The following is a 27,125-nucleotide window of genomic DNA, read 5'->3' on the forward strand; positions in this document are numbered from 1 at the left end:
CAGATATGAATGCAGAAATCTTTTTTTTTTTTTTAATTGAGACAGAGTCTCACTCTGCTGCCTAGGCTAGAGTGCAGTGGCATCATCATAGCTCACTTTACTCTCAAAGTCCTGGCCTCAAGCGATCCTCCTGCCTCAGTCTTCTGAGTAGGACTATAGGCATGCCCACCATGCCCAGCTATTTTTTCTATTTTTGGTCTTGCTCTTGGTCAGGCTGGTCTCAAACTCCTGTTCTCAAGCGATCCTCCTGCTTCAGCCTCCCAGAGTGGTAGGATTACAGGCGTGAGCCACCGCGCCCGGCCTATTTAACCACTTTTGCTAACATCTCTCATCCCTGCCCGCCGAGGGAATTTGTTCATCCATCTGTTCATTTATTCATTCAAATAATCTAATAAATATTTGCCAAGTACCTATGATGTGCCAGGTAGTGTGTGAGGTGCTAGGTTATACCAGTAAACAAGCCTCTTAGGAAGTTAAACGTTTAGTAGGAAAGACAAATAAGTTGGTAATTATAAAACAATATGATGAGTGTTAATAGGTGTGAATACATAATACTGTGTAAAAAATAAGAGGCACTTAAGAGTGTTTGAGTTTTTGTTTGCAAATTATCATTTTCCCTCTATTACTGTCCCCCTGGTCATCCATTTATTCGTCTGTCTATTTTCAAGTATTCAATAGATAACATGTGTGTGTGGAACAAAATACAAAAGCTACAGAATGCATCGGTAAAAACAAGTTTTCCTCCTAGCCTATCCCCAGCCACTCAGTTTATCTTCCCAAAGGCGAGCACTAACACCCAGTTAGTGCTGGGTGTTATGGAATATCATTCCAGAGATATTCAATGAATACACAAACATAGGTACACAGGTATGTGGTCTAATTTCATTTTACCACAATGGTAGCATGCTTCATACACTGTCTGTACATTACTTTTTAAATTTTACTTCTGTATCAGCCCATATTGGGCTGCCTCATTCTTTTTAGTGGATCTAGAGATTCCACCACACGGATGTAACACAATTTATTTAAGCAGACTTCTTACTGAATGCTCATTTAAGGTATTATAGTGCTACGATGAACATATTTATCCACACATAATTCTGTGGTGTATCTGTGTGTGTCTATAGGATAAATTCTTAGAAGTGAAATTGCTGAGTACCAGAATATGTGCATTTTGAATTTTGATAATACTGACACAGAGGTTTCATCAATTTCATTTCACCTCTGTAACATAAATTACAACCTTTTAAGGGAATGGCTCCCAAAACTGTATGGATTATCCATATGATCCAAAAGTTATAACATTTACTTTCTGTGATATTTTCACATACATATTTCCTTACAATCTTGGGAAAAACCTTTTCAAAACCAAATTTATAATCTTACCCTTGACATGTTCTTCATAACTTCACTGTATCTGTTAAGTCCCTCTGATTCCCAATAAAAATCATCATTTGTTTCTATCCACATCCAATTAATTGGTCATTATGATGTACTAGCCCTACAGTTTCACAACATTCATTTTCTTCATAGTTTCTTAGCCATTTGACTACAAGGGTCTAGTTCTGCGTGCCTGGATTATTATTATTTATTCAAGTTCTTCTTGCCCTATGCTCATGTACCAGTGATTCTGCTCACACCACCCTCTCTGCTTGAAATATCTTCTTAAATCAGTTCCCTGGTTGAAATATCATTAAGCCTACCCTAAATACTAGATCATCCATAAAGCATTTTCTTTTATGAATTTATTAGCACTTAGGTCTTTCACTACACATTCTAATTTATAATGCACTTATAAAACAAAATATGTACTTCATAGCAAGGATAATGTCTTAACACATTTTGATAAACTCACACTGCCTAGGCACTCAAAATGTGTTTACCAAATAAATGAATAAGTTTTGCAATCAACTAATTTCTACAAACCAGATAACTCTATAGGAAAAAAATTCTATAGAGGGGCCGGGCGTGGTGGCTCACGCCTGTAATCCTAGCACTCTGGTAGGCCGAGGCGGGCGGATTGTTTGAGCTCAGGAGTTCAAAACCAGCCTGAGCAAGAGCGAGACCCCGTCTCTACTAAAAAAATAGAAAGAAATTAATTGGACAAATAAAAATATATAGAAAAAATTAGCCGGCCATGGTGGCGCATGCCTGTAGTCCCAGCTACTTGGGAGGCTGAGGCAGAAGGATCGCTTTGAGCCCAGGAGTTTGAGGTTGCTGTGAGCTAGGCTGACGCCATGGCACTCTAGCCCAGGCAAAAGAGTGAGACTCTGTCTCAAAAAAAAAAAAAAAAAAAAATTTTATAGAGGATGTTTAATTAATTTATTTGTTTTGAAAAAGAAGAATATTTTAAAGTCTATGAGATGCAAGCCTCTATTTAATAATTAAATTTATTTCAGAAAGCCCACAGTATAAAATATTTCCAGTTCACTATTCTTGCAAATTTCATTTTTTCCTCACATTGATTTTGACCAAAAATGAGGAAAGGAAAGGATAAGGAATAAAGGAATAAGTGAAATATACTACTGAAATGATTAAATTTCAAAACTATAAGATCTGTATTTAAGAGACTTAAATCTCTTAAATGCAGTCATGTTACTCTACTGTGTAAGAGAAGAGAAACTCAGCCACAATGCACCTATGGACTATTTTTCAATTGAATTTAAAATGGGTAAAATAACTTCTCACAAGTTTCACAGAAAGCCTACTTGTGGAAGAACTTTGCAAAACATAATAAATCTTATATTTGTGGTTTTCAAAATTTAATAACATGACTTCAAAAACATACTTGTGGTAAAACTTTTTACAGTTAAACATACAGAAAAGGGAGAATATGATTATGCTTTCCAATATATAAAAAACAATCATTACATCTCATTAGAAATTATTCAGTTCCCATCTACTCAAGAGTTCAAAGAGCTATACAAATACCTATCAGGAAACGGAGAACTGCTATATTATAACGTGTATTTTTAAGGAATGTTTTTAAAATAATGAAAATACTACCATGCAAATGCAGGATTTACTTCTTGACTCACCTCTCCCCCATTAACATATTCCATCACAAAACACAAACGGTCTTTTGTCTGGAAGGAATATTTCAAGGACTTGAAATAAAAAAGAAAAAATGTTATATTTTAATCCTACATTCTTATCACTATATTGGTACCAAAAATAGAACATTTAGAAATAGTAAGCATGATTGATAAAATGAATTGTTATTGTTCCTTAAGAGTCTATTTTATTTACTCAAGAATGCTTAAGAGTTTATGAGAAACATAAAACAAATTTTATTTAGCTCAGCAATAGGTATTATTATGAGAAAAATTAAAATGAAAATTTCAAATAAAAGTAAACTTAGTGATTCTGATGAGTACTCTCAATCTATCGTTCTATGTATTTGAAACTGGGTTGGTCCTCAAAGTTCTAATCCACGCAACCTCAAAGTATGGCCTACAAATTATTCTAGTTGAAGTTGCTTAGGAATACAGTTAAAGTTATTATGTTTATATTTCTAATATAATTTCAATATCACTTTTTGCATATTGGGTGCATAACATGACCCAACCCAACAAAGTTGGTTCGTATAATTTGATAGGTTATAAAAAGGTATCAAAATGCTATCTTATTACTAGACAATAAACACAAAAGTAACAAAGTAAGTCCAGGTATTATATGTAGTGATAACTCTAAAAATGTCTACTTTAAACAATTCTAACAATTTAAAGGGCTCAACTTTTGAAAGTCTAGCTATTATTTTTAATATCCATATGCTTTTAATATCCAGGAACATAAAGAAACTTTACAAATTATCCCTCTATTACAAGGAATCTAAGAATAGGACTAAAAAAATCAGTTTGTTTCAAAATAACTAAGTTATATACATATAAATCACAATTTATACTTTGTCTAGTGAAAAAAACATATGACTTATCCTATCTCCAATATATTTAGTATTCCTGTATTTCTTATAGTGCTGTGTCCCTCAAAGAAGTCTCATTTCTATAATGAGTCTCATAAAATATATAAAGATTTCTTCCTTTCATATTTGAAAAAACACTGCCTGATCATTAGTATTTATCAGAAGCCAATAAACAAAAGAAACATAATATCTTTACATTTAATATTAAGGAACTTTAAACAAATCTACCATTTTCTCAATGGTCTCCTTAAAATGCCACAGGTAATCTATTAGTTTTATGGTTTATTGTTATTTTTTTAATGGCAATGAGATTCATGGGAGCAAAAAAAGAAAAAAGTCTCAAAAAGGTAACAGATACATAATGGGAGTGATTACAAATGCATACATACTGTAAAAATCCACACATTTCAATTAATTTCAAAGAAATTTGACTTATGGTCTTTCCACAAAGAAAATGGCTATTTTAAATAATATCTAAATGAATGTTATTTAAAATGTAATTTTTCATATAACAAAATTCCTTAAATTTAAAATGTTATGATTATAACATCTCTCCTCTAGTCACTTACTGTCAAAAAGGGATGTCTAGTGTTCTTTAACACTCTGCTTTCAGTTAGAGTGTGTGCCACTTCATCCTACAAAGGAAAAAAGCAAACTTTTAATGTATGTTCTGAGCACTGGTAACATAAAAATTTCACTATTTACCTAAAATCAGAAGAGGTTAAACCCAGAGGTAGAAAAGGATTTAAAAACATAGTGGTATGCTTCCTTTATTGTTCAGCTTCCCCTCCCCCCCAAAACAAAACAAAAATCAAATTAATGATTTAATTCAGATAGCTATAAGGTATAGACTCATATAAACTCACTCATACTTAAAGTATATCAATAATGATACATAAAAATCAACCAAAAAATTATCAGGGACAAAGAAAATTAAACACTAAAATTTTCCCCTAAAAGGGAATGCCTTATCAGCTAATATTTCAGCATGAGTAATTAGTATTTCCATGTTTGTAACAAATTTTATTGAGTGGGATATAAAGAATATAATTTACAAAAAGACCACAGAATCTCTAAGTCTCCTACTTTAAAAAAATCAGTTATTAAAGAACAGAATACACATATAATATTTATTTCTCAATTATACATTTTAAAAATAGAAAGGAACAGAGGCTTTTTAATGTGCTTAATTTTTTTAAAAAAAAAATCATTTCTTTATTTATTTAGAGACAGAGTCTCTGTTACCAAGGCTGGCCTCGAACTCCTGGTCTCAAGGGATCCTCCCGCCTCAGCCTCCCAAGCAGCTAGGACTACAGGTTTAACATGCTTCTTTATAAAAAGGTCATGACTCTCATACTCTTGGTGACAATTATAAAATGTGGCTGTATTTCAAACCCAAAATAAACTAAGAATGTTACTGAATATTATTTCCTCAGTTTTGTACATAAATCTTATCTTGACATCAAAAGCAAACTAGGAAATATTTTCTTCAACATACAAAGACATGGAAAAAATGTTTCATATTTCAGAAGTAACACCATCTTAAAGAAAGGAAAGGAAACTGCTAAAACTAACATATCATCTCTGTTCTTTGCTTCCATTGAGATTCTAAACAAAGCCCTTGCTGGATCTGTTTCCTAACACTGTCAGCAAATCAAAATTAGATTGTAAGAAAGACAGACACGAAGAGCAAAACATCAGGACACTGCAATGTATTTATTATCTTTATAAAATCATTTGACCTTAGTTAGATCTAGAAGATAAATGAGAAATAGATTAATCAAAGAAGTGAAGATCCCAAAACTGTTCCAAGAGGGTCAGGCCAATTAATTATGTCTGAACAGAAAGTAAAGTGTAATTAACAACACAGTATGTAAAAACAGTGAAGCAAAGCGTAAGCATGAGACCACTACAGTCTTGTTTTATAGGAGCCAGTTTTAAGTGCTCAATTTGAAAGCCATTGTCATATCATGGCATAATTCCTAAATTAATTAGAATAATAGCAAACATTTTAATACGAATTAAATCAGAAGCAGAAATGATACCAGAAGTGATTTCTATACCCACAGTGCCTAGCATAATGGCTAGCATACAGCAGATACTTAATGTCTGTTGAACTGAATTGCTCATCACAGGAATGAATTCCAAGACGTCAGGTGTGTGGAAGTTCATTCATTCAATCATTCATTCATCCACTCATTCCTTCAACACATATGCAACAAATATGTTTTGGGTATTGTTCTACACATCCGAGACAAGGCACTGAACAAAACAGACAAACGTCACTGCTCTCCTGGAGCTTTCATTCTAGTTAGTCAGATGATGATCAGTGTTAATAGGAAAAAAATCAAAGGGGACATTGCAGTTAACGTGCATCACATAATGAATAGAAATACATTATTTAGCATTCCGAAAGTAGCTATTTTGTGATATTCAGAACCAAAACCACTCATCAAAAAAAATAAAACCACGAATGTGCATTTACTAAACTCAGAATGGCGCAGGTATAAAGTGGTTTAATAAAAAAGATAAGATCACTTTGATCATGGAATTTACGGGCAAGCAGACAAATATCCAACATAAATAATTATTATAGTATTTATAATTCTGATAAGTGGTATTAAAGAAAAAATGGAGGTTGCGGACTTTGGGAAATGAGGTTGTGAAGGCAAACCAATGCTACTGGAAGAGTGTACGTTGGTAATGTGATGGTGAGGGAGATGGGGAGTCGGGAGTACCACAATTTGATTTGTGTTTTAAAAAGTCTACTCATGTTCTTCTGAAAAGAACAGCAAAAATTAGGAGACTACTACAGTCCTCCAGAAGAAAAATGAGGATGGCTTTGACTACCATGGTGGCAAGCAGGAACAGGAAAAAGGGGGATAGTTTTGTGATATAAAATTAACAGTAATAATATAAAAATCATATGCCTCCAACATGAACGTGAACCAAATGAAATATTTCTTTATAGGCAGTCACCAAGATAATCACAGAAGAGAGAACATTTGTTACGGTTTAGGATGTTAAGTGATCTGGGTCAGGAAATCAGGAACAGACTAAAGTAAGCATGAAAATCATTTGGGGCCAGAAAAGATATTTTAGTGCTTTGAATAATGTTTCTGGGGGGGTATTTCATTTTATTTTGTTAAAACAAGCCCATCACATATAATGGTTATTTTTCTAAATCACTTAATAAGTTTCATGAGAGAAGACTGGTTTTTTTTTATTTTTTTTAAAAAAAATTTCTGTAGTCTGTCTGAATACATCAAAGGAGCCTAGGAAAGATATATGGAGACAAAAGCTAAAACAGTATTTCTTTAAGAATGAAACTGGAATACCATGTACATATCTTTCAGATATTAAAATATATTTTCTACATTTTACATCTGATCAGACACAATTTTTCCCATTAATGCATATTTAATAGTACTGTATTTCACATACTAATTAGTTTCTACTTTCAAGATAAGGTATGTACAAGCTAAAAAGTAAACACAGATGCCAATAATTTTTAATTACAGTTAAAAGTAACACATCAAAACAAAAAGTTAAAAATAACAGTGATAAAACTTAGTGGCTATAACAATGTGATGCTTTTAAAACTCCATTCGTTGATCATAATTATAAATGAAGAGTTCTAGAAATGCTTGGGTATACAATATAAGTATAATGATTTCTTTCATGAGAAAGCTTTTGAAGTACAGACTCACACATATTCACCCAGGGTGAAATATTAAATAAAGAATTTTAAAATCTGATTTCTTTCCCAGAAGGGAGCTTTAGGGAAAATGGGATTTTATTTCTTGAGGACCCACATGAGGCAGAAGAACAGTCCTCCTCATACTTCTTTTCCCAGTCCTCTCCAATGTATCACTCACCCTCTTCCACACAAGATGTAACTCTCCTTTCACGTGCCCACTCACTATACTGTGGTAGTGCGGTTATTGAGGGGGACGAGGCGGAGGAGATGGCAAAGAGGAGGAGAAAGAGAACATCTCCACATGTCAGTGAAGCACACTGAGGGTGGCATCCTCTTTAATTCCTGAACCGACTTGGCAAGTTAAGCTTTATATTCCCATTTAACACGAGGAATCTGAGGTTCGCAGATGTAAAATTCCTCAAGATGCAGGTGAAAAAGTCAATACTGATTTCACATCTAAGTCCAACATTAAAGGTCATTTCCATGTCACAAGACTGCCTCCATCTTCAAATAACTTAGCATGTACTTAACTTAGGCACTGTTACTCTGTTCACTTTATTTTCTCCATCTTGACCAAAAGTCCATAGTGACTGACTCTATCAGAAGCTAGCTGAAACAAGACACACTGTCTAAAGCATTTCCTTCATCCATCCAGAGCTATGAGACCTAGAGGAGGACATACAGTGGGTGGGGGAAACAGGAGAAGAGGGAGAGTGTCACCCTGACACACTTTAAAAAAAATTGACACATAATAGTTGTGCATATTTGCAGGGTATATATTATATTTTGACACATTCACGTATGTATAATGATCAAATCAGGGTAATTAGATATCCATCACCTCATTTATCTTTTCTTTACGCTGGGGACATTTGAACTCTTCTCATCTACGGCCATACCACCCTGACCGCACCTGATCCCATCTGAATTCTTCTCTAGTTATTTAAAAATGTGCAATAGATTATTGTTAACCATAGACACCCTACTGAACTATTGAACATTAGATCTTATTCCTTCTAACTGTATTTTTGTACTCCAACTTCACCTGCCTCTCCCGCTATCCTGTTTCAGCTGCTAGGAACCACCAGTCTACTCTCTATATTCAGGAGATTGACTTTTTTTAGCTCCCACAGAGTGAGAACATGTAACATTTGTCTTTCAGTGCCTGGCTTATTTCACTTAACATAATGACCTTCAGTTCCATCCCTGTGGTTGCAAATGACAGGATTTCCTTCTTCTTATGGTTAAATAATATTCCACTGTGTATATATACATTTTCTTTATCCCATTCACAGCTGATGGACACTTAGGTGGACTCTGTATTTTGGCTATAGAGAATAGTGCTGTAATAAACATGGAGGTGCAGATGTCTCTTCAAAATACTGATTTCTTTCCTTCTGGATGTATACCTAGCAGTGGGATTGCTGGATCATATGGTAGTTCTACTTTTAGTTTTTTGAGGAATCATCACACTGGTTTCCATAGTGGCTATATTAATTTACATTCCCACCAACAGTACACGAGAGTTTCCTTTTCTCTGCATCCTCATCAGCATCTGTTATTTTTTGTCTTTTTGATAAAAGCCATTTTAACTGGGGTGATATCTCATTGCAGCTCTGATTTGCATTTCCCTGTCGATTAGTGAAATGGCACCTTACTTTTAATTAAACCACAATGATTACCCAGTGATCATTATTTACTTTTTCACTGTCTCTGCAAGCCATGTGTTAGCAATCTACACTTTTTTCCCCCAGAGAGATGTCACACTTATCAAGCTCTAAATGCGGGGTCCCAAATTTCCCCTCTTAAAAGGCTGAGCATTGGCCCAGATGCTGACTTCTAACACTTCTTCCATTTCCAATTGTCATCCTGTCTTTTCACTGTTCCTTGATTTCTATTCCTTTTGAAGATTTTTCACTTTTATGGAGTTCTGTTATCTATGAACACTATCACCTTTCTCAAGTGCTGTATTTGATACTTTGTTCTTGATGCTCCTGTTCCAAGTATTACTTACATGGAGGGCTACATTAACTCCTTTGCCTTCCATCATGATATAATCACTTTAGCCTCTAGTCTCTTCTGCCTCTCTCAATTCCCTGGATTGGACAAGTTCGTCTTTACTCTCTCACCTTGATATTCCACATCTATAGAGACAAATTACCTAAACATACTGCTTGCCTATGTAACTGACCTCCAATAAAAACTCTGGACACCAAGGCTCAAGTGAGCTTCTTTGCGTGACAACACTCCACAAGTGTTGTGATCCATTGTTGCTGGAAGTATTAAGTGCATTTGTGATGGTTAATTTTAGGTGTCAACTTGACTGGTTTAAGGAGTATCTACAGAACTGGTAAAGCATTATTTCTGGGTATGTCTGTGAGTGTGTTTTCAGAGGATATTGGCATTTGAGTCAGAGGACTGAGTGGGAAGATCCATCCTCAATGTGGGCAGTCACCATCAAATCAGCTGGGGGCCTGGACAGAATAAAAAGGCAGAGAAAAGTTTCTCCCCTGGAGCTGGGACACTCTTCTTCTCCTGCCCACAGACATTAGATCTCTCAGCTCCCTGGCCTTTGGACTCTAGGACTTACACCAGTGTCTCCCTGGGTTCTCAGGCCTTCAGCCTCAGACTAAGAATTACACCACGAGCTCCCCCATTTCTGAGGTTTCTGGACTTGGACTAAGACATATTAATTATGAGACACTGGCATCCCAGAGTCTCCAGCTTGCAGACAGCCTGCTGTGGGAATTCTCAGCCTCCATAGTGGTGTGAGCCAATTTCCCTAATAAGTCCCCTCTCATATATTTATATCTCTATATGTATTCTATTTGTTCTGTCTCTCTAGCGAACACTGACTCCACTATCATACAGCATCCATGTGACTCCCCTGGGAGAGAACACCTTGAAACTGGTACCCGGTTTCTTCTGGACCTTGTATCACGGCGGCTTCCCCTTTGCTGATTTTAATCTGTATCTTTTCACTATAATAAACCATAACAACATATATATCAGCTTTTCTGAGTCTTGTGAGTCATGACTCAGTGAGCCTGAGAGCGGTCTTTGGCATCCCTGACACAGATGGCATCTGAAGTAGGATTAGTTAGAACAACCCTGACTCGCTAAAACATGACATGGTCTAGAAAAAGGAAGGATGACAAGGCAGATGATAAACTTCTGATGCCAAAATGGGTACCAAGTCCCATGGTATGACACAGCTGGACCTTCCCTACATTACCTCAACTCTCCGTATTCCTACCTAATGCAAAGGCCCTGGCAACAGGGCCACAGCTGTGGGTGCCAGAAGCAGGGATGATCCCTAAGCAAGAAATTGTAATTACACTTTTAAACCATTATTCCAGAATTCCTAAAGGCCTAATGAGATGGCTCGTGCCTTCATCCCTTCTAGGAAAACTGGAGTGGACAGAGAATGCAGCTGTAGTGGCTAGTGGTAAAGACAGTTCACTAGATCTGTGACAACATAACTCAATCCTTTATGAATGGGAATGGACTTGAGGGGAGAGCACTTAGTAGACTACTATTGCTGTAGGCAATCTGGTTCAGCACATGCCTTCCAAAAGTGGAAAAGCTCACATTTTGAGGTATCTAACTGTATTAATTTCTTGTGGCTGCTGTAAGAAAATAGCAAAAAAAACTTGACGGCTTCAAACAACAAAAATTTATTCTCCATAGTTCTAGAGAGCAGAAGTACAAACTCAAGACGATCAGAGCCGTGCTCCCTCCAGAGGCTCTGGAGAAGAATCCATCCCATGCCCTTCTCCCAGCTTCTAGCAGCTGCTGGCAGTCCTTAGCATTCCTCGGCTTGCAGCCACATCAGTCCAATCTCTGCCTCTATCTTTGTATCACTGCCTCCTTTGTGTGGGTCAAATCTCCTTCTTCCTCATTCTAATAAGGATACTTACCATTGGATTTAGGTCCTCCCCAGATTATCAAAGACGATCTCCTTATTTCAAGACTCTATTAATTATGTCTGCATAATTGCATCTGCATATACCTTTTCCAAATAAGACAACATTAACATTCCAAGGATTAGGATGTGGACACATTATTTATGGAGCCACCATTCACCCACTACAGGTCACCCCATTCCAACGTTGCCCAAACTCTCAATCCATTACAGTATCAACTCCAAGTCCAAAATCTCAACTAAATATCATTTGCTCAAAAGCCCCAAATCTCATCATCTAAATCACATATGAGTGAGACTCTGGATATGATCTAACCTGGGGAAAAATTCCTCTACAACTGTGGACCTCCTAAATTAGAAAACAAGTTATTTGCTTCCAAAATAAAATGAGGGAACAGGCATAAGACAGACATTGCCATTCAGAAAGGGAGAAATTGAAAGGAATAAAGATGTCACTGATCCCAAGCAAGTTCTAAACCCAGCAGGGGAAATTCTATTAGATTTCAAGGTCTGAGACTAATCCTCTGTAATTTGCATATCCATCCTCTAAGCCCATGATGGCTCTCTTTTTTTCTCTAGGCCTCTCAGTTCCTGGTGGCTCTGTCAACTTCTTGCTTTGCAACTATTGGCCTCTGCCCTCATTCTTTCTTTTTCTTTACGATTATACCATGCTTTCAGCTGACATCCATCAATTATATCATTTCTTTTACAGTGACAGGGTTTATAACACTTTTAACTATAATTAACTCTTCTGTGTTTTATCCACTGATAGATTCTAAAAACTAAACACTGATTTGGTGTTTGCAATAGTAAATATCATTCATGAGAGAACCAAATAGTATGCTTAGACTTGTAATGAAGGAAAGGTCACGCCACATCAATAAACCTGAGCTCCTCAAAAGACAATGCTTCATGTATACTAGACAAATAGCCTCTTTTCTTATACAGGTGTACCTAGGAGATATTATGAGTTAGGTTCCAGTATCACAACAAAGTGAGTCACACAATTTTTTTGGTTTCTCAGTGCATATAAAAGTTAGATTTACACTACATTGTAGTCTATTAGGTATGCAATAGCATTATGTCTAAAAAATGTACATACTTTAATTTAAAAATATAATATTTATTTATTTTAACCAAAAAACAGCTAAGGATCATCTGAGCCTTCAGCAAGTTGTAACCTTCATGTTGGTGGAGGATCCTGTCTTGATGCTGACGGCTGCTGGCTGGTCAGGGTGGTTGCAGAAGGTTGTGGCGGCTGTGGCAATTCCTTAAATAAGACAACAGCAAGGTTTGCTGCATCAAGCGACTCTTTCTTTCATGAAAGATTTCTCGGTAGCACGCAATGTTGTTTGATAGCACTTTACCCACAGTAGAACACCCTTCAAAACTGGAGTCAATCCTCTCAAACCCTGCTGCTGCTTTATCAACTATGTTCGTTTAATATTCCACATCCTTTGTCATTTCAATAAGGTTCACACATTCTTCATCAGATTTCATCTCAAGAAACCTTTTTTTTTTTTTTGCTCATCCTTAAGAATTAACTCCTCATCCATTAATGTTTTATCACGTGATTGCTGCAATTCAGTCTCATCTTTAGGCTCCACTTCTAATTTTAGTTTGCTTGCTATTTTTACATCTGTAGTTACTTCCTCCACCGAAGGTTTGAGCCCCTTAAAGTCATCCAAAAGAGTTGGAATCAGTTTCTGCCAAACTCCTGTTCATGTTGATATTCTGACTGCCTCCCATGAATCATGAATGTTCTTAATGGCATTTAGAATGGTGAATCATTTCCAGAAGGTTTTCAATTGACTTTGCCCAGATTCATTAAAGGAATCACTACCTATAGCAGCCATAGGCTTACCATATGTATTTCTTAAATAGTAAGACTTGAAAGTCAAAACTACTCCTTGATCTACGGGGCTGCAGAACGAATGTTGTGTTAGCAAGCATGGAAATAACATTAATCTCTTGGGATATCTCTGTCAGAGCTCTTGGGTGACCAGATGCATTGTCAATGAGCAGTAATATTTTTAAAGGAATTATTTTTCTGAGCAGTAGGTCTCCATAGTGGGCTTAAAATATTAAGCAAACCATGCTGTAAACAGATGTGCTGTCATCCAGGCTTAATTATTCCATTTCTAGAACACATGCAAAGTAGATTTAGCATCATTCTTAACAGCCCTAGATTTTCAGAATGGTAAATGAGCATTGGTTTCCAACTTAAAGTCACCAGATGCATTAGCTGCCAACAAGAGAGCTGCTGGCCTATCCTTTGAAGCCAGGCATTAACTTCTCCTTTCTAGCTATGAAAAGTCCTAGATGGCATCTTCTTTTGATATAAGGCTGTTTCCTTTACATGGAAAAATCTGTTTAATGTAGCTACTTTCATCAATTATCTTAGATCTTTGGGATAACTTGCAGCAGCTTCTACAGCAGCATGTGCTGCTTCACGTTGCATTTCTTTGTTACGGAGACAGGTTCTTTCCTTAAACCTCATGAACCAACCTCTGCTAGCTTCCAACTATTCTTCTGCAGCTTCCGCAAATCTCTCTGCCTTTATAGAATTGAAGAGAGTTAGGGCCTCACTCTTAATCAGGCTCTGGCATAAGGGAATGTTGTGGCTGGTTTGACCTTCAGTTCAGAACACTCCAAACTTCTCCATACATACCAGCAATAAGGCTGTTTCACTTTCTTATCATTCATGTGTTCACTGGAATAGCACTTTTCATTTCCTTCAAGAAATTCTCCTTTGCATTCAAAACCTAGCTAAATGTTTGGCACAAGAGGCATAGCTTTTAGCCTGTCTCAGCTTTGGACATGCCTTCCTCAGTAAGCTTAATCAGTTCTAGCTCTTAATTTAAAGTGAGACACATGCAACTCTTCCTTTTATGTGAACACTTAGAGGACAAACTGTAAGGTTATTAATTGGCCTACTGTCAATATTGTGTTCTAGTAAATAGGGAAGCCTGAGAGGAGGGGGAAAGAGGGGTATGGATGGTGGGTGAAGCAGTCAAAACACACACAGTATTCGTCGATTATGCTCGCCTTCTTATACAGGTGCAATTTGTGGTGCCCCAACACAATTATTATACAATAGTGACAACAAAGATGACTGATCACAGATCAACATAAAAGTTATAATGAAAAAGTCTGAAATATTGCGAGAATTACCAAAATGTGACACAAGAGACAAAAGTGAGCACATGCTGTTGGAAAAATGGCACTGATGGGTTTGCTTTATGCAGTGTTGCTAAAGGCTGTCAATTTATAAAAAATGCAATATCTGCAAAGTGCAATGAGGTTTGCCTATACTCCATTCATTGCTCATAATCATTCCATTTCACTTTGCTTCATGTATGGATTATGTCTTTCTTGAACAAATATTTGTTTTCTTGAAGTTTCTAAATTATTTTTCCTTCTTCCTTTATTCTACCATTAGCCAACTTAAGTCAAATAATCTAATAGGAACTGTCTATTTAGTCATCTGTCAGGTTAGAATTTCTTTTCATTGCACTGAGTTTTAGTTCTATCATTTCATGGATCCCATCCCTGACTCTTTCTTGAATTTCCTTCTAAGTTTTGCTAAAAATAAGTGTCGCACAGTTTGGTTGTCATTCCTCTATTGAGAGGCAATCTGTTCTTGCTGTCTGAAAGCTTTTAAGCTCATCTTTCTAGCCTTGATGTTCAGAAACTTCCTGAAAATATAAAAGAATGTGTAAGGGGTCCTCTTTCCTTTGTTCAGCACACAGTAGACCCTTTTGTCTGAAGACTTCTTCAGGTCTAACAAATTTTATTTCTTTGATTAGTTTTCCTAATCTTTTTAAAAATCCTTTCAATTCTTACAAATGTTGGTTTCCTCTGATTGAGCTTTAATGTAGTAACTATTTTATCAATATTTTCCATCTCTTTATTTTTGGTTCTTCATTCTCAAATATTCCCTCAAATTTATTTCTAATCCTTCTATTAAATTTTTTTATTTTAGTATCCATACATTAAATTTACAATTACTCTTTCTTGTGCTTTACTTTTTTTCAATTTGTTTGATACATGCAATACCTTTTTCTATCTTTGTACATGTACTATAACCGGAGATTGTTAACTTATTTCTGTTCTCTTTTTTGTCTATTTTCACCAGGATCAACTGTTCTTTTGTTCCTTTTGGTGTTTTTCTTTTATATTCTTTAGATTTTTCTCATCTGCTTGGTGATCCTCAGTAGTCTGTTCACATTCTTGAATGATAAATAAAGTGAATTAGTTGAGCACTGGTTTCCTTGATGAATGAGAAAACTAACCATAAATTCTCCTACATGGATCAGAAAACATTCGCTAGCACATTTCATTTTAAGAGTATGAGGTGGGGAACTGAATGGTCACTTGACTACTTCAGTCTGACCTCCACAGATGTCCAGTAAAATAGGGTGCCAACCGCCACACCTGGGACCCTCGCCTTTCCAAAACAGACTACTCAGTAACAATAGTAAGGGCAGCTACTTTTATTCTGATGATATAAACATCAGTCACTGGCTGGGGATATGAGTGGTTTTAGACTGACCCAACTGTTCTAACCAAGGTAAGTTAAAACTTGCACACTGCTTTTTTATATACTCCTCCTCCTCAGAATATGCTAAAAAGATACTGGGCATCTCGGTGGGGCTCTATTAGGTAGAAAGAATCCCACTTCAGCTATATTCCTTTCTGTTTCCTGTTCTGGACTGTGATATCCTCCACTATATTTATGTTACCAATATACAAATTGCTTTCAATTTCTATAACTTCATAAAATGTACTTACACTGTAAAATTAAGGAAGTCAAACCAGGGATCCTTGGAGAAATGACTGATTCCAAGGCTGGAGTAGGGGAAATACAGGAGGAGCACAGAGAATCTTGTGGTGCCAGAAAGTAAAGAGATGTTAAAATCAAAATAAGGATATGTCAAAAGGGCACAGGAACAACTTGAAGGCTTTCAATGGCCAAAGCTTGAATAATTATAGCAATAAAATAAATGACAGTACTGCATTACCACCTATAGAATAAAATAAGTATCTATGACTCTGTGCAAACATGAATAATTAAATAAAGAGGCCGGGCATGGTAGCTCACACAGGTAATCCTAGCACTCTGGGAGGCCAAGGCGGGAGGATTACTTGAGGCCAGAAGTTCAAGACCAGCCTGGGCAACATAGTGAGATCCTATCTCTACAAAAAAGAAAATTAAAAATTAGATGGGCATGGTGGTGCACACCTGTAGTCCCAGTTACTCAGGAGGCTGAGACAGAAGGATCACTTGAGCCCAGGAGATCAAGGCTGCAGTGAGCCACTGCATTCCAACCTGGACAACAGAGTAAGACCCTGTGTCTAAAATAAAAATAAATGAATAATTGAATAAATAAATGAGGAGAAAGAACACTCTCTGGCACAGTAGGAAATACCAGGAATCCATCTCCCCACCTAGAGAACTGCATTGGCAGAATCTATCTGAGGTAACTATCGGGGAACTCTGGAGAGTACTGAAGACTTGCAACTTCCAAGAGAAGGCTTAGATGGTGAACTGTAGTTAATTTTGGTCATTTCAGCTCTCAGCTGGGTAGTGGCTACCCATTGCTCACACCTAGCCCAAGGACAGAGCAGCAGCTGCATGTGTGTTCCTAGAGCAGCTTAAACACTACTTGTGAGACCATGGTGGGCAATAAGGACCTTGCTTTACAAATATTAAGAATCTATGTTGTAATCACAGATTACAATACTCAAAAGCAACCACACAAATGGGGAATTTAGAGTTACTGTACATGCCCAAGGAGAGGAATGGGCTCAGAACAAAACCTAAGACGACCTGATGTTTATACTTCAGATGGATACCAGCAAATCCAAGGAAAGAAGACACGGAGAGAATGTGATCCAGAGTACAACATTATAAGATTCAAATGTTCAGTTTTCAACAACAAAAAAAATCATAAGGAACACCAAAGAAACAGGAAATTAAGATCCATTCACAGGGGGAAAAAAATCAATAGAAAGTATCCCTATGAAAGACCAGATGGAGGACTTACTAGACAAAGACATCAAAAAAACCATCTTAAAGGTGGTCAAAGAGCTAAAAGAGGATGTGGAAAAAGCCAAGAAAACAATATATGAGCAAAATGGAAACATAAGTAAAGAGTTAGAAAACATTAAAAGAAACCAAAACAATCCTAGAGCTAAAAAGTATAATAATTGAAATTTAAAATTCACTAGAAGGCTTCAAAAGCAGATTTGAGCAGGCAGAAGAATGAATCCGCAAACTTGATAAGACAATCGAAATTATAGAGTCTGAGGGACAGAAAAAAAAGACTGCAGAAAAGTGAAGAGAGCCTAAGGCTGGTACAGGGCACCATCAAATAGGCCAAATACACATTGTGCAAATCCCAAAAGGAGAGAGAGAACAGTGACTATTTGAAGAAATAACGGCTGAAACCTTCCCAGATTTGACGAAAGACATGAATTTAAATATCCAAGAAGCTCAATGAACTCCAAAGAGATAAACTCAAAAAGAATCACACTGAGCGACATTATAATAACATTGTTGAAAGCCAACAACAAAGAAAGAATCTTGAAAGTAGCGAGAGAAACAACTCATCACATACAAGGGATCTCTAGACTATCAGCAGATTTCTCATTAGAAACTTTGCAGGCCAGAAGGAAATAGGTTGATATTAATATATTCAATGAGCTAAAGGAAAAAACAGTCAACCAGGAATCCTATATCCAGCAAAACTATCCTTCAAAAATAAGAAGTTAAGACACTATCAGATAAACAGAAACTGAAGGAGTTTACTACCACTAGACTTGCCCTGCAAGAAATACTAAAGACAGTCCCTTCAGGTTGAAATGAATGTATACTAGACAGTACCTTGAAGCCATATGGAGAAAAAGATCCCGAGTAAAGGTAAATACCTGAGCAATTATAAATGGTAGTATTATTGTAACTTTGGGTTATAACGACACTTTTTCTTTTCTACATGTTTTAAGAGACTAATGCATTAAAACATTAATAGTCTATGTTTTTGGACACATAATGCATAAAGATGTCATTTTAATATACCAACAACTGAAAATAAGTAAGACTAGAGCTATAAAGAAGCAGAGTTTTATATGTTATTAAAGTTAAGGCAGTATAAATTCAAATTAGAGTATTACAACTTTAGGATATTAAATACAATCTCTCTGGTATCCATGAAGAAAATAGTTACAGAAAATGAGAAGGGAATTAAAATGTTTCACTCAAAAGACAACTAAACCCAAAAGGCAACAGTAATGCAAGAAATAAGGGGCAAAAAAGCTGTAAGACATATAGAAAATAAATAGAAAAATGACCTAAGTCCTTCCTTACCAGGAATTACTTTAAATGAAAATGGATTAAACGCTCCAATCAAAACACAGAGACTAGGAATGAATTAAACAAACACACAAAAAGTATGAGCCAACTCAATGCTGTCTACAAGAGACTCACTTTAGATCCAAATACACAAACAGGTTAAAAGTAAAAGAGAAAAAAAGATATCCATGCAAATATTGTGCCCCTTATCAGCTGGGGTTATGTTTCAATATCTCCAAGTCGATGCCTGAAGCCATGGATGGTATCGAACCCTATACAGTCATCCCTTGGTATCTGCAGGGGTTGCTTCCAAGCAATACCCATTTGGGTATCCCTGCAGATACCCGAATCCACAGATGCTTGAGATCCTTGTATAAAATAGCATAGTATTGTATATAACCTACATAGATCCTCCCAGATAATTTAAATCATCTCGAGATTATTTTTAAGACCTAATACAATGTAAATGCTATGCAAATAGTTGTTATAGTATATTGGTTTTTATTTGTATCATTTTTATTGTTGTATCATTATTGTTATTATTATTTTTAATATTTTCAATCCTTGGTTGGTTGAATCTGTGGATGAAGAACCAACAGTTAAGGAGGGCTGACAGTATATGTTATGTTCTTTCCTACACATACATACCTATGATAAAGTGTAATTTATAAATTAGATACATCCATTATAAATGAATGTTAAAATTAGATTAATAATGATAACTAATAATAAAATAGAACAATTACAACAATACACTGTAATAAAACTTCTGTGAATATGGTATCTTTTTCTCTCTCTCTCAAAATATCTTATTTTACTGTATTCATCTATTGTTGGACTGCAGTTGACCATAGGTAACTTAACTCGCAGAAAGCAATACCACAGATGGAGAGGGAGGCAACTTGAGTAAACCAAAGAGAGCAGGGGTAGCTATACTATTATAGTATCAGACATAACAGACTTTAAGTGGAAAAGGTTACAAGAGACAAAAAAGACATTACTGACAAAAAGGTCCAATGCAACAAGAGGGTATGACAATTACAAACATTTACATACCTAGTAACAGACCATCTAAATATATGAAAAACTGACATAACTAAAAAAAGAAATAGACCATTCTACAGTAATATTTGGAGATTCCAATACCCCACACTATCAATAACAGATAGAATGACCGGACAGAAGATGAGGCAACAGAAGACTTGAACAGCACAATAAAGCAACTAGATCTAACAGACATACACAAGATACTCTACCTAACAACATTGTTCTCGTGTTTACATGAGACACTCTCCAGGATAGACCATATGTTCGGTCACAAATTAAGTCTCAATTCATTTAAAAAGACAAATACAAAGTATCTTCTCCGATTACAATGGATGAAGTAGAAATAAATAATAAAAAGAAAACTAGAAAATTCACAAATTTGTGAAGTTAAACAACAGACTCTTTTTTTTTTTTTTTGAGATAGAGTCTCACTCTTTTTGTCCAGGCTAGAGTGAGTGCCGTGGCGCCCACCTAGCTCACAGCAACCTCACACTCCTGGGCTCAAGTGATCCTTCTGCCTCAGCCTCCCGAGTAGCTGGGACTACAGGGATGCGCCACCATGCCCAGCTAATTTTTTCTATATATTTTTAGTTGTCCGATTAATTTCTTTCTATTTTTAGTAGAGACGGGGTCTTGCTCTTGCTCAGGCTGGTTTCGAACTCCTGAGCTCAAACAATCCGCCCACCTCGGCCTCCCAGAGTGCTAGGATTACAGGCGTGAGCCACCGCGTCCGGCCTAACAACAGACTCTTAAACAACCAATGGATAGAAGGAGAAATCACAGGGAAATTAGAAAATACTTAGAGATGAATGAAAACAAAAATACAACATCATCCAAACTTATAGGCTGCAGAAAAAGCAGTGCTAAGGGGGAAATTTATAGCTATAAATGCTTACGTTAAAAAATAAAAAAGATCTTGAATCAACAACCTAATTTTATAACTTAAGGAACTTGGGAAAAAAAACTAAACCAAAGCAAGCAGAAGGAAGGAAAAAAGTAAAGATTAAATCAAAAATTTAAAAAAATTGAGAGAAGGAAACAGAAAATCAACAAAACTTGGTTCTTTGAAAAGACAAAATGGACAAAGCCTTTAGCTAGACTAACAATAAATGTATTAGGAATGAGGGAAATAGAACATCATCATTAAACAACAGTTATCATTATCGTAGACAGAAATCACTGATGGATGTTAAAATTAGAAGATGAAAGCTTAAGAAGAAACAGGATATTCACATAGTCTCAAAGTATTTCCTCTAAGATATTTATTATTACAAAGGGAAAAATAGTAATTTTACAGAGGAGAAATTCAGTAGATACCACTTTAATCAGGTGATCAGTTAATGTCACCAATAAAAAGACCCATGAACACCATTTACTCTCTGATCATCAGGATCCAAACCCCTGCTCTTGTCAGACTCCAAAATGTCACAGTGTTAATTATTTTGCTATAAACAAGCATACTTTTTTTTTTAATTTTTTTTTCTTTCATTGTCAAACTCCTTCTCAACAAGCATATTATCTTTGAAAAAATTAATAAATGGATTTGTTGGGGGAAAGCAGACAGGAACTACATCAATCAGAATATTCCATCATTTGTGAAATATACCAAATTCTGTATAATTGCTCAGGAAAAGTATAAGTAATTAGTGAGATAAAAACAGTGTCTAATAAAATATTCTCAAGTATGATGAACAGAAATTAAATAATGGGGAATAACTGAGGCTAGTATATAAAAGGAGAAATAGAATGGAACTGGTACACATACCGATGCTTGATATACAGTGGATGGTAATAATAATAGCAGCAAATATTTATAATAATATTTTCCATTTAATACTATTTTAATTTTAATGTAATTTTATTCAATATGTAATTTAATTTGTTAAATTTATTTAAAAATTATGGCAAACATTATTACATTTATCTATTCATGTAACCCTGATAATAATCCTATGAGGTGGGTACTATTATTAGCCCCATTTTGCAGATGAGAAAACAAAGGCATAAAAAGTTGGGTAATTTATTTGGGACCATTTCCTAAGTGGCAGAGCCTACTATACTTTACTACCTCCCAGAAAAATATCAGTTTAATTAAGTGCTAGGTACTATTCTAAATACTTTATATATCCTATTCTTCAAAATATTCCTGTCTGAAGTTTTTATTCTACCAGTTTTACAAATGAAAAAAACTAAGGCTTTAATGGGCTCTCCAATGCACTGCAGGATATTTAGCATGTCTGGCTTCTACCTGGTGACTGTCAGAATTGCCCCTCCCCCTGAGTCATTGTGATAAGGAAATTATCACCCCCCAAAGATTTCCAAATGCTCCAAGGGAACAGTACTCCCCCAAAAACTGGTTGTTAAAGGTTATTAGGTGGGATGGGAACTTCAGCTTATATGACTCCAAACTCAATGTTCTTTCCAGTAGGGGACACTGACTTCTGAAGGAACTGAGATTGAAACAAATGTATAAAGATGGGAGGAACATGCTTTCATGAAGTGTATGGCACAATACACTTCAGATGAGGACACTATGATAGCAAATAGCCGAAAGTTAAAGTAGTCTACAAAGTATAGTGATAATATTGTATGTGTTATTTATTGAATTAAGTAGAACATAAAGCATAGACCAATTGTAAAGTATATCAAATTTGTCTACTGAGGAACTTGAGAATCGATTCAGAACTCTGAGTGAGAACTGGCATCATTAACATGTTAATAATTTGTAAACATTTAAGCTGAATAAAGGTATGGGATGGAGGTTAAAGCCTCCTAAAAGAATTTCAAAGACTATTATTTATTTTAGTTTCACCATCTAGTATTTTCAAATCTATTTAGGATGCTTTTCCACTCAATGTCACATAAACTTCATAATTTATGAGTACAAACCATCTACACTATTCTAATCAATCTTTTCTTTAATAAGAAATTTAGAACACTGGGAGAAAATATTAAAAAGCAATACTAGTATAACTGCTGATAGAGATTACAAATATAAAGCAAAATCATTGTCCCAAACATATAAATATAGAATAAATATCTCTAGTCCCTCAAGAGAACAAAATAGTTTTAATATTTAATATTCAGATATTATAAACTTTTGAAAACTTTTAACATTATAAATATTAATACACAAATTACTGTAGCAGTAGCCTACAATCATATTTTGGTTGTTTAATGAAATTTCCACACTTTAGCATGTAAATGCATACACACATGCACACTGCACATAAAATTTAGTAATGAACTCTAGTACCAGTTACCTTTGCAATAATGACTTCTTTCTTCAGAATCTTCATAGCATAATATTTCCCGCTTGCTTTCTCTCGAACCAAAATAACTTTCCCAAAAGTGCCTTTACCTAGTAGTTTCAAATAGTCAAAATCGTTCATTGTCTGAAAAATACAAATTAAAACATAATATGAAGTATTAGATGCAATTTATTTGTTAGCATATATGTATGTTTGCAATATTCATTCAAAAACAAATTTTACAAATTTCTAAGTACTCTTACATGAAAAAGAGTAAGACTGGCATTGGCTGTCTCATCAGCAGTCATGGATGCCAAAAATAATTTAAGCAGGTCTCAGACACCGGAGAAATGATTTTGAACCTAGAGTTCCTCAGCCAGTCAAATAATCAGTCAAGTGAAATGGCAAAGGGGGAAAAATCACTTTCACTCATTCTCAAGGACTCAAGTTTTCAAGGATTTAGTGCTGCTGCTACCCCTGGACAATGTGATAATCAAAAATATCCTACACAAACATTTCCAAATATGCCTAAGGGAGCAGTACTTTGGAAGGAGCTATTTGAGAATGTACTCCAGCAAAATGATGATGGAATCCGACAAACAGAAAGGTATGTTTGTAAGACATATTGAGAGCAACCTTGGAGAACTCAGTGAAAAGAAATCTAAGAAAGACAGCAGTTATAACTTATGAGAGAACAATTGGGGCAATTTAGAACAGGAAGGCAAGGAGCTCTAAGGAGAATGTTTTTAATTAATCAGTCTGTTTTTGGTTTCATTTCTCATTCCTATTGGTAAATCAGGTGATTCCCAGGATTTGCCAGGCAGACCTGTCACTTATACTTTATAGTCCCCTCTGTGTGCACGTTTCCTGCTCTGCTTTATCTATCACCATCCTTCCACAAACTTCCAAAATTTTTTTTTTTTTTTTTTTTGAGACAGAGTCTCACTGTGTTGCCCAGGCTAGAGTGCCATGGCGTCATCCTAGCTCACAGCAATCTCAAACTCCTGGGCTCAAGCGATCCTCCTGCCTCAGCCTTCCGAGTAGCTGGGACTACAGGCATGCGCCACAATGCCCGGCTAATTTTTTCTATATATTTTTAGTTGTCCAATTAATTTCTTTCTAATTTTAGTAGAGACGGGGTCTCGCTCTTGCTCAGGCTGGTTTCGAACTCCTAAGCTCGAACAATCCGCCCGCCTCAGCCTCCCAGAGAGCTAGGATTACAGGCGTGAGCCACCGCGCCTGGCCAAACTTCCAAAATTTTGAAATCACTTGCCCCTCCCCCACTCAGCTTTTCATTTTTGTGAACTTATCCCCTTATGAAATTCCTTTACTATCATTTTAATGGGTTTTTAGACAAAAGGGAGGTAATTATGTATGCTCCGTTTACTTTCTTAAATTTAAACTTGGTTTAAAGGTTTATGAATAACAAGTATAAAGGTTTTATTCTATAATCAGAAGTAATTAAATATTTTAGTGCCTTTTATGATTTTTTTTTCTGTTTATCATCATATGACATAAATGTGCTAAATGTCTCAAATCAATGACTTCAGCTTCTTTCTTAAGAAACTATGGGGGGAGCAAAAAGCATATTAAACCCAAAAGAATTAGATGATAGAAAATGATAAAGATCAAAGTAGAAATCAATTAAAATTTAAAAACAATGAAAAAAAATAGAGGAAAATCAATGAAACCAAAATCTGGTTCTTTGAGAAAATCAATAAAAATCGATAAACTTCTAGCCAGATTATATAGGAAAATAAAGACAGAAGACACAAATTACCAGTATCACGAATGACAGGTAACATCACTATAGAGTCTACGGATACTAAAACAAATACAGCTTTGTATCAATAAAATAAACACTTTGGATGAAATAAACAAATTGCTTGAAAGTCTCAAACTAAGAAAGCTCGCTCTAGGCCGGGCGCGGTGGCTCACACCTGTAATCCTAGCACTCTGGGAGGCCGAGGCGGGTGGATCACTCAAGGTCAGGAGTTCTAGACGAGCCTGAGCAAAAGCAAGACCCTGTCTCTACTAAAAACAGAAATTAATTGGACAACTAAAAATATATAGAAAAAAATTAGCCGGGCATGGTGGTGCATGCCTGTAGTCCCAGCTACTCGGAAGGCTGAGGCAGAAGGATTGCTTGAGCCCAGGCAGGAGTTTGAGGTTGCTGTGAGCTAGGCTGACGCCACGGCACTCACTCTAGCCAGCGCAACAAAGCGAGACTCTGTCTCAAAAGAAAAAAAAGAAAGCTCACTCTAAAAGAAATAGGTAACGTGAATAGCCCTATATATACTAAGAAAATTGAGTTCATAGCAAAAAACCTTTCAACAAAGAAAACTCCAGGCCCAGATGGTTTAACTGGTGAATTCTACAAACATTTAAAGAAGAAATGATACCAATTCTATACAAACTCTACCTGAAAATTTCAACAAGAAAATATTTCCCATTCACTCTGAGGCCAGCATCATCTGATACTAAAACCAGATGAACACAATGCAAGAAAACTACAGACCAATATGCCTCATGTACATATATGTAAGAAATCTGAAACTTTTAGAAATGAATGCCTACATTTTCAACAACATCTGCTGCCTATAATTTTGATAATTTTCCCCAAATGTCAAGTCATAATGTTTTAAGCATTCAATAATATCTCTAATTCAATGTAAAAGGTAAGCAGCAAAGAGACAGCAGGGAAAATAACAAAATACATTTATTAATCCAACCAAAAGTCAAACACGGGGCTCTAAATATTTGAAATTTGGTAAGAAAACTAGTGTCAGTTGAACCAGTGACATTTACTAGGTAGATTTAATTTCATTAATAGAGTAAAAAAAGAAATCAGGGGTTATTACAAAACACAAAGCCGTTTGTGCTAGGTAATCTCCCAAGAAGGCCGCCATGATTTCCCGCCCCGACCTTTGCATGCACATTTCACTCTTCCCATGAAGAAGTGGACTCGATTCTCCTTCTACCTGGGCTAGCCTTGTATCTGGCTTTGAACACAAAATATTACACCAAATAGAGCCTATGCCGGTTCTAGACACGGCCTTTAAGCCTGGCAGTTTATGCTTTCTCCCTCGTTAGAACTAGAAAGCCAGCTCTCATGCTGTTTGCAAGTCCAGGTTACCCTGCTGGAGAAGGAGGCCAGGTAGCAGGGCCCCAGAAGGTAAGTATCACAGAGAGAGGGACCATGTGGAGAAGAACCACATGTGGTTCAGCCAACAGTCACCACCAGTCCCCCAGACACGTGAGAAAGGTTTCCTTGGATTTTCCAGCCCAGCCCAAGTAGCAGCTAAAGGCAGCTGCTTGAGATCCAACCACACAAGATCGCCAGAAATGCCCAAACTACAAAATCATGAGAAACAATACACTGCTGCTGTTTTAAGACATTACATTTGGGGTAGTTTGTTCCATGGCAAGAAGTAACTGAGAGACATTATTCTTACAACCAGGCCAGGATGTCATTTTACTGCTCAAAGTTTCATTTGAACAGTATCTTTCTCAATTTTCATCTAAAAGCACTAGAAAATGATATTTGCTGTGTACACTTGTACTAAATATCATAGAAAATAAAACTGAATTCTTGGGGATAAAAATCGGAAAATAATTTGTGAGTTGCTTTATGACATTTATAGATGAAAAGCAATATACAATTATAAAATCTTACTAAATACCTTAAGAATTGCAATTCTTAGGGACAAGAGATTTTTTAAAAAGTATGTTGCTTCTCAGGCCGGGCATAGTGGCTCACGCCTGTAATCCTAGCACTCTGGGAGGCTGAGGCGGGTGGATCGTTTGAGCTCAGGAGTTCGAGATCAGCCTGAGCAAGAACGAGACCCTGTCTCTATGAAAAAATAGAAAGAAATTATCTGGACAACTAAAAATATATATATAGAAAAAATCAGCTGGGCATGGTG

General features: G+C 36.0%; 1 protein-coding gene across 4 annotated transcripts in view; it reads right to left on the bottom strand.

Moving 5' to 3' along the window:
• The window catches only part of AKT3 (v-akt murine thymoma viral oncogene homolog 3), a 295,324-nt gene that overhangs the window by 94,385 nt on the left and 173,814 nt on the right, over positions 1–27,125 (bottom strand). For all 4 annotated transcript variants that reach the window (XM_012644381.1, XM_012644380.1, XM_012644382.1 and 1 more), the window contains 3 exons: positions 23,212–23,343; positions 4,492–4,557; positions 3,039–3,107 (listed from right to left, as the gene is read on the bottom strand). In XM_012644381.1, the coding sequence (XP_012499835.1) occupies positions 3,039–3,107; positions 4,492–4,557; positions 23,212–23,343 (267 nt within the window). The remainder of the gene's footprint in view (positions 1–3,038; positions 3,108–4,491; positions 4,558–23,211; positions 23,344–27,125) is intronic.

Source organism: Propithecus coquereli, unplaced genomic scaffold (genome assembly GCF_000956105.1).
Source record: "Propithecus coquereli isolate 6110/MARCELLA unplaced genomic scaffold, Pcoq_1.0 Scaffold210, whole genome shotgun sequence".
NCBI classification, from domain to species: Eukaryota; Metazoa; Chordata; class Mammalia; order Primates; family Indriidae; genus Propithecus; species Propithecus coquereli.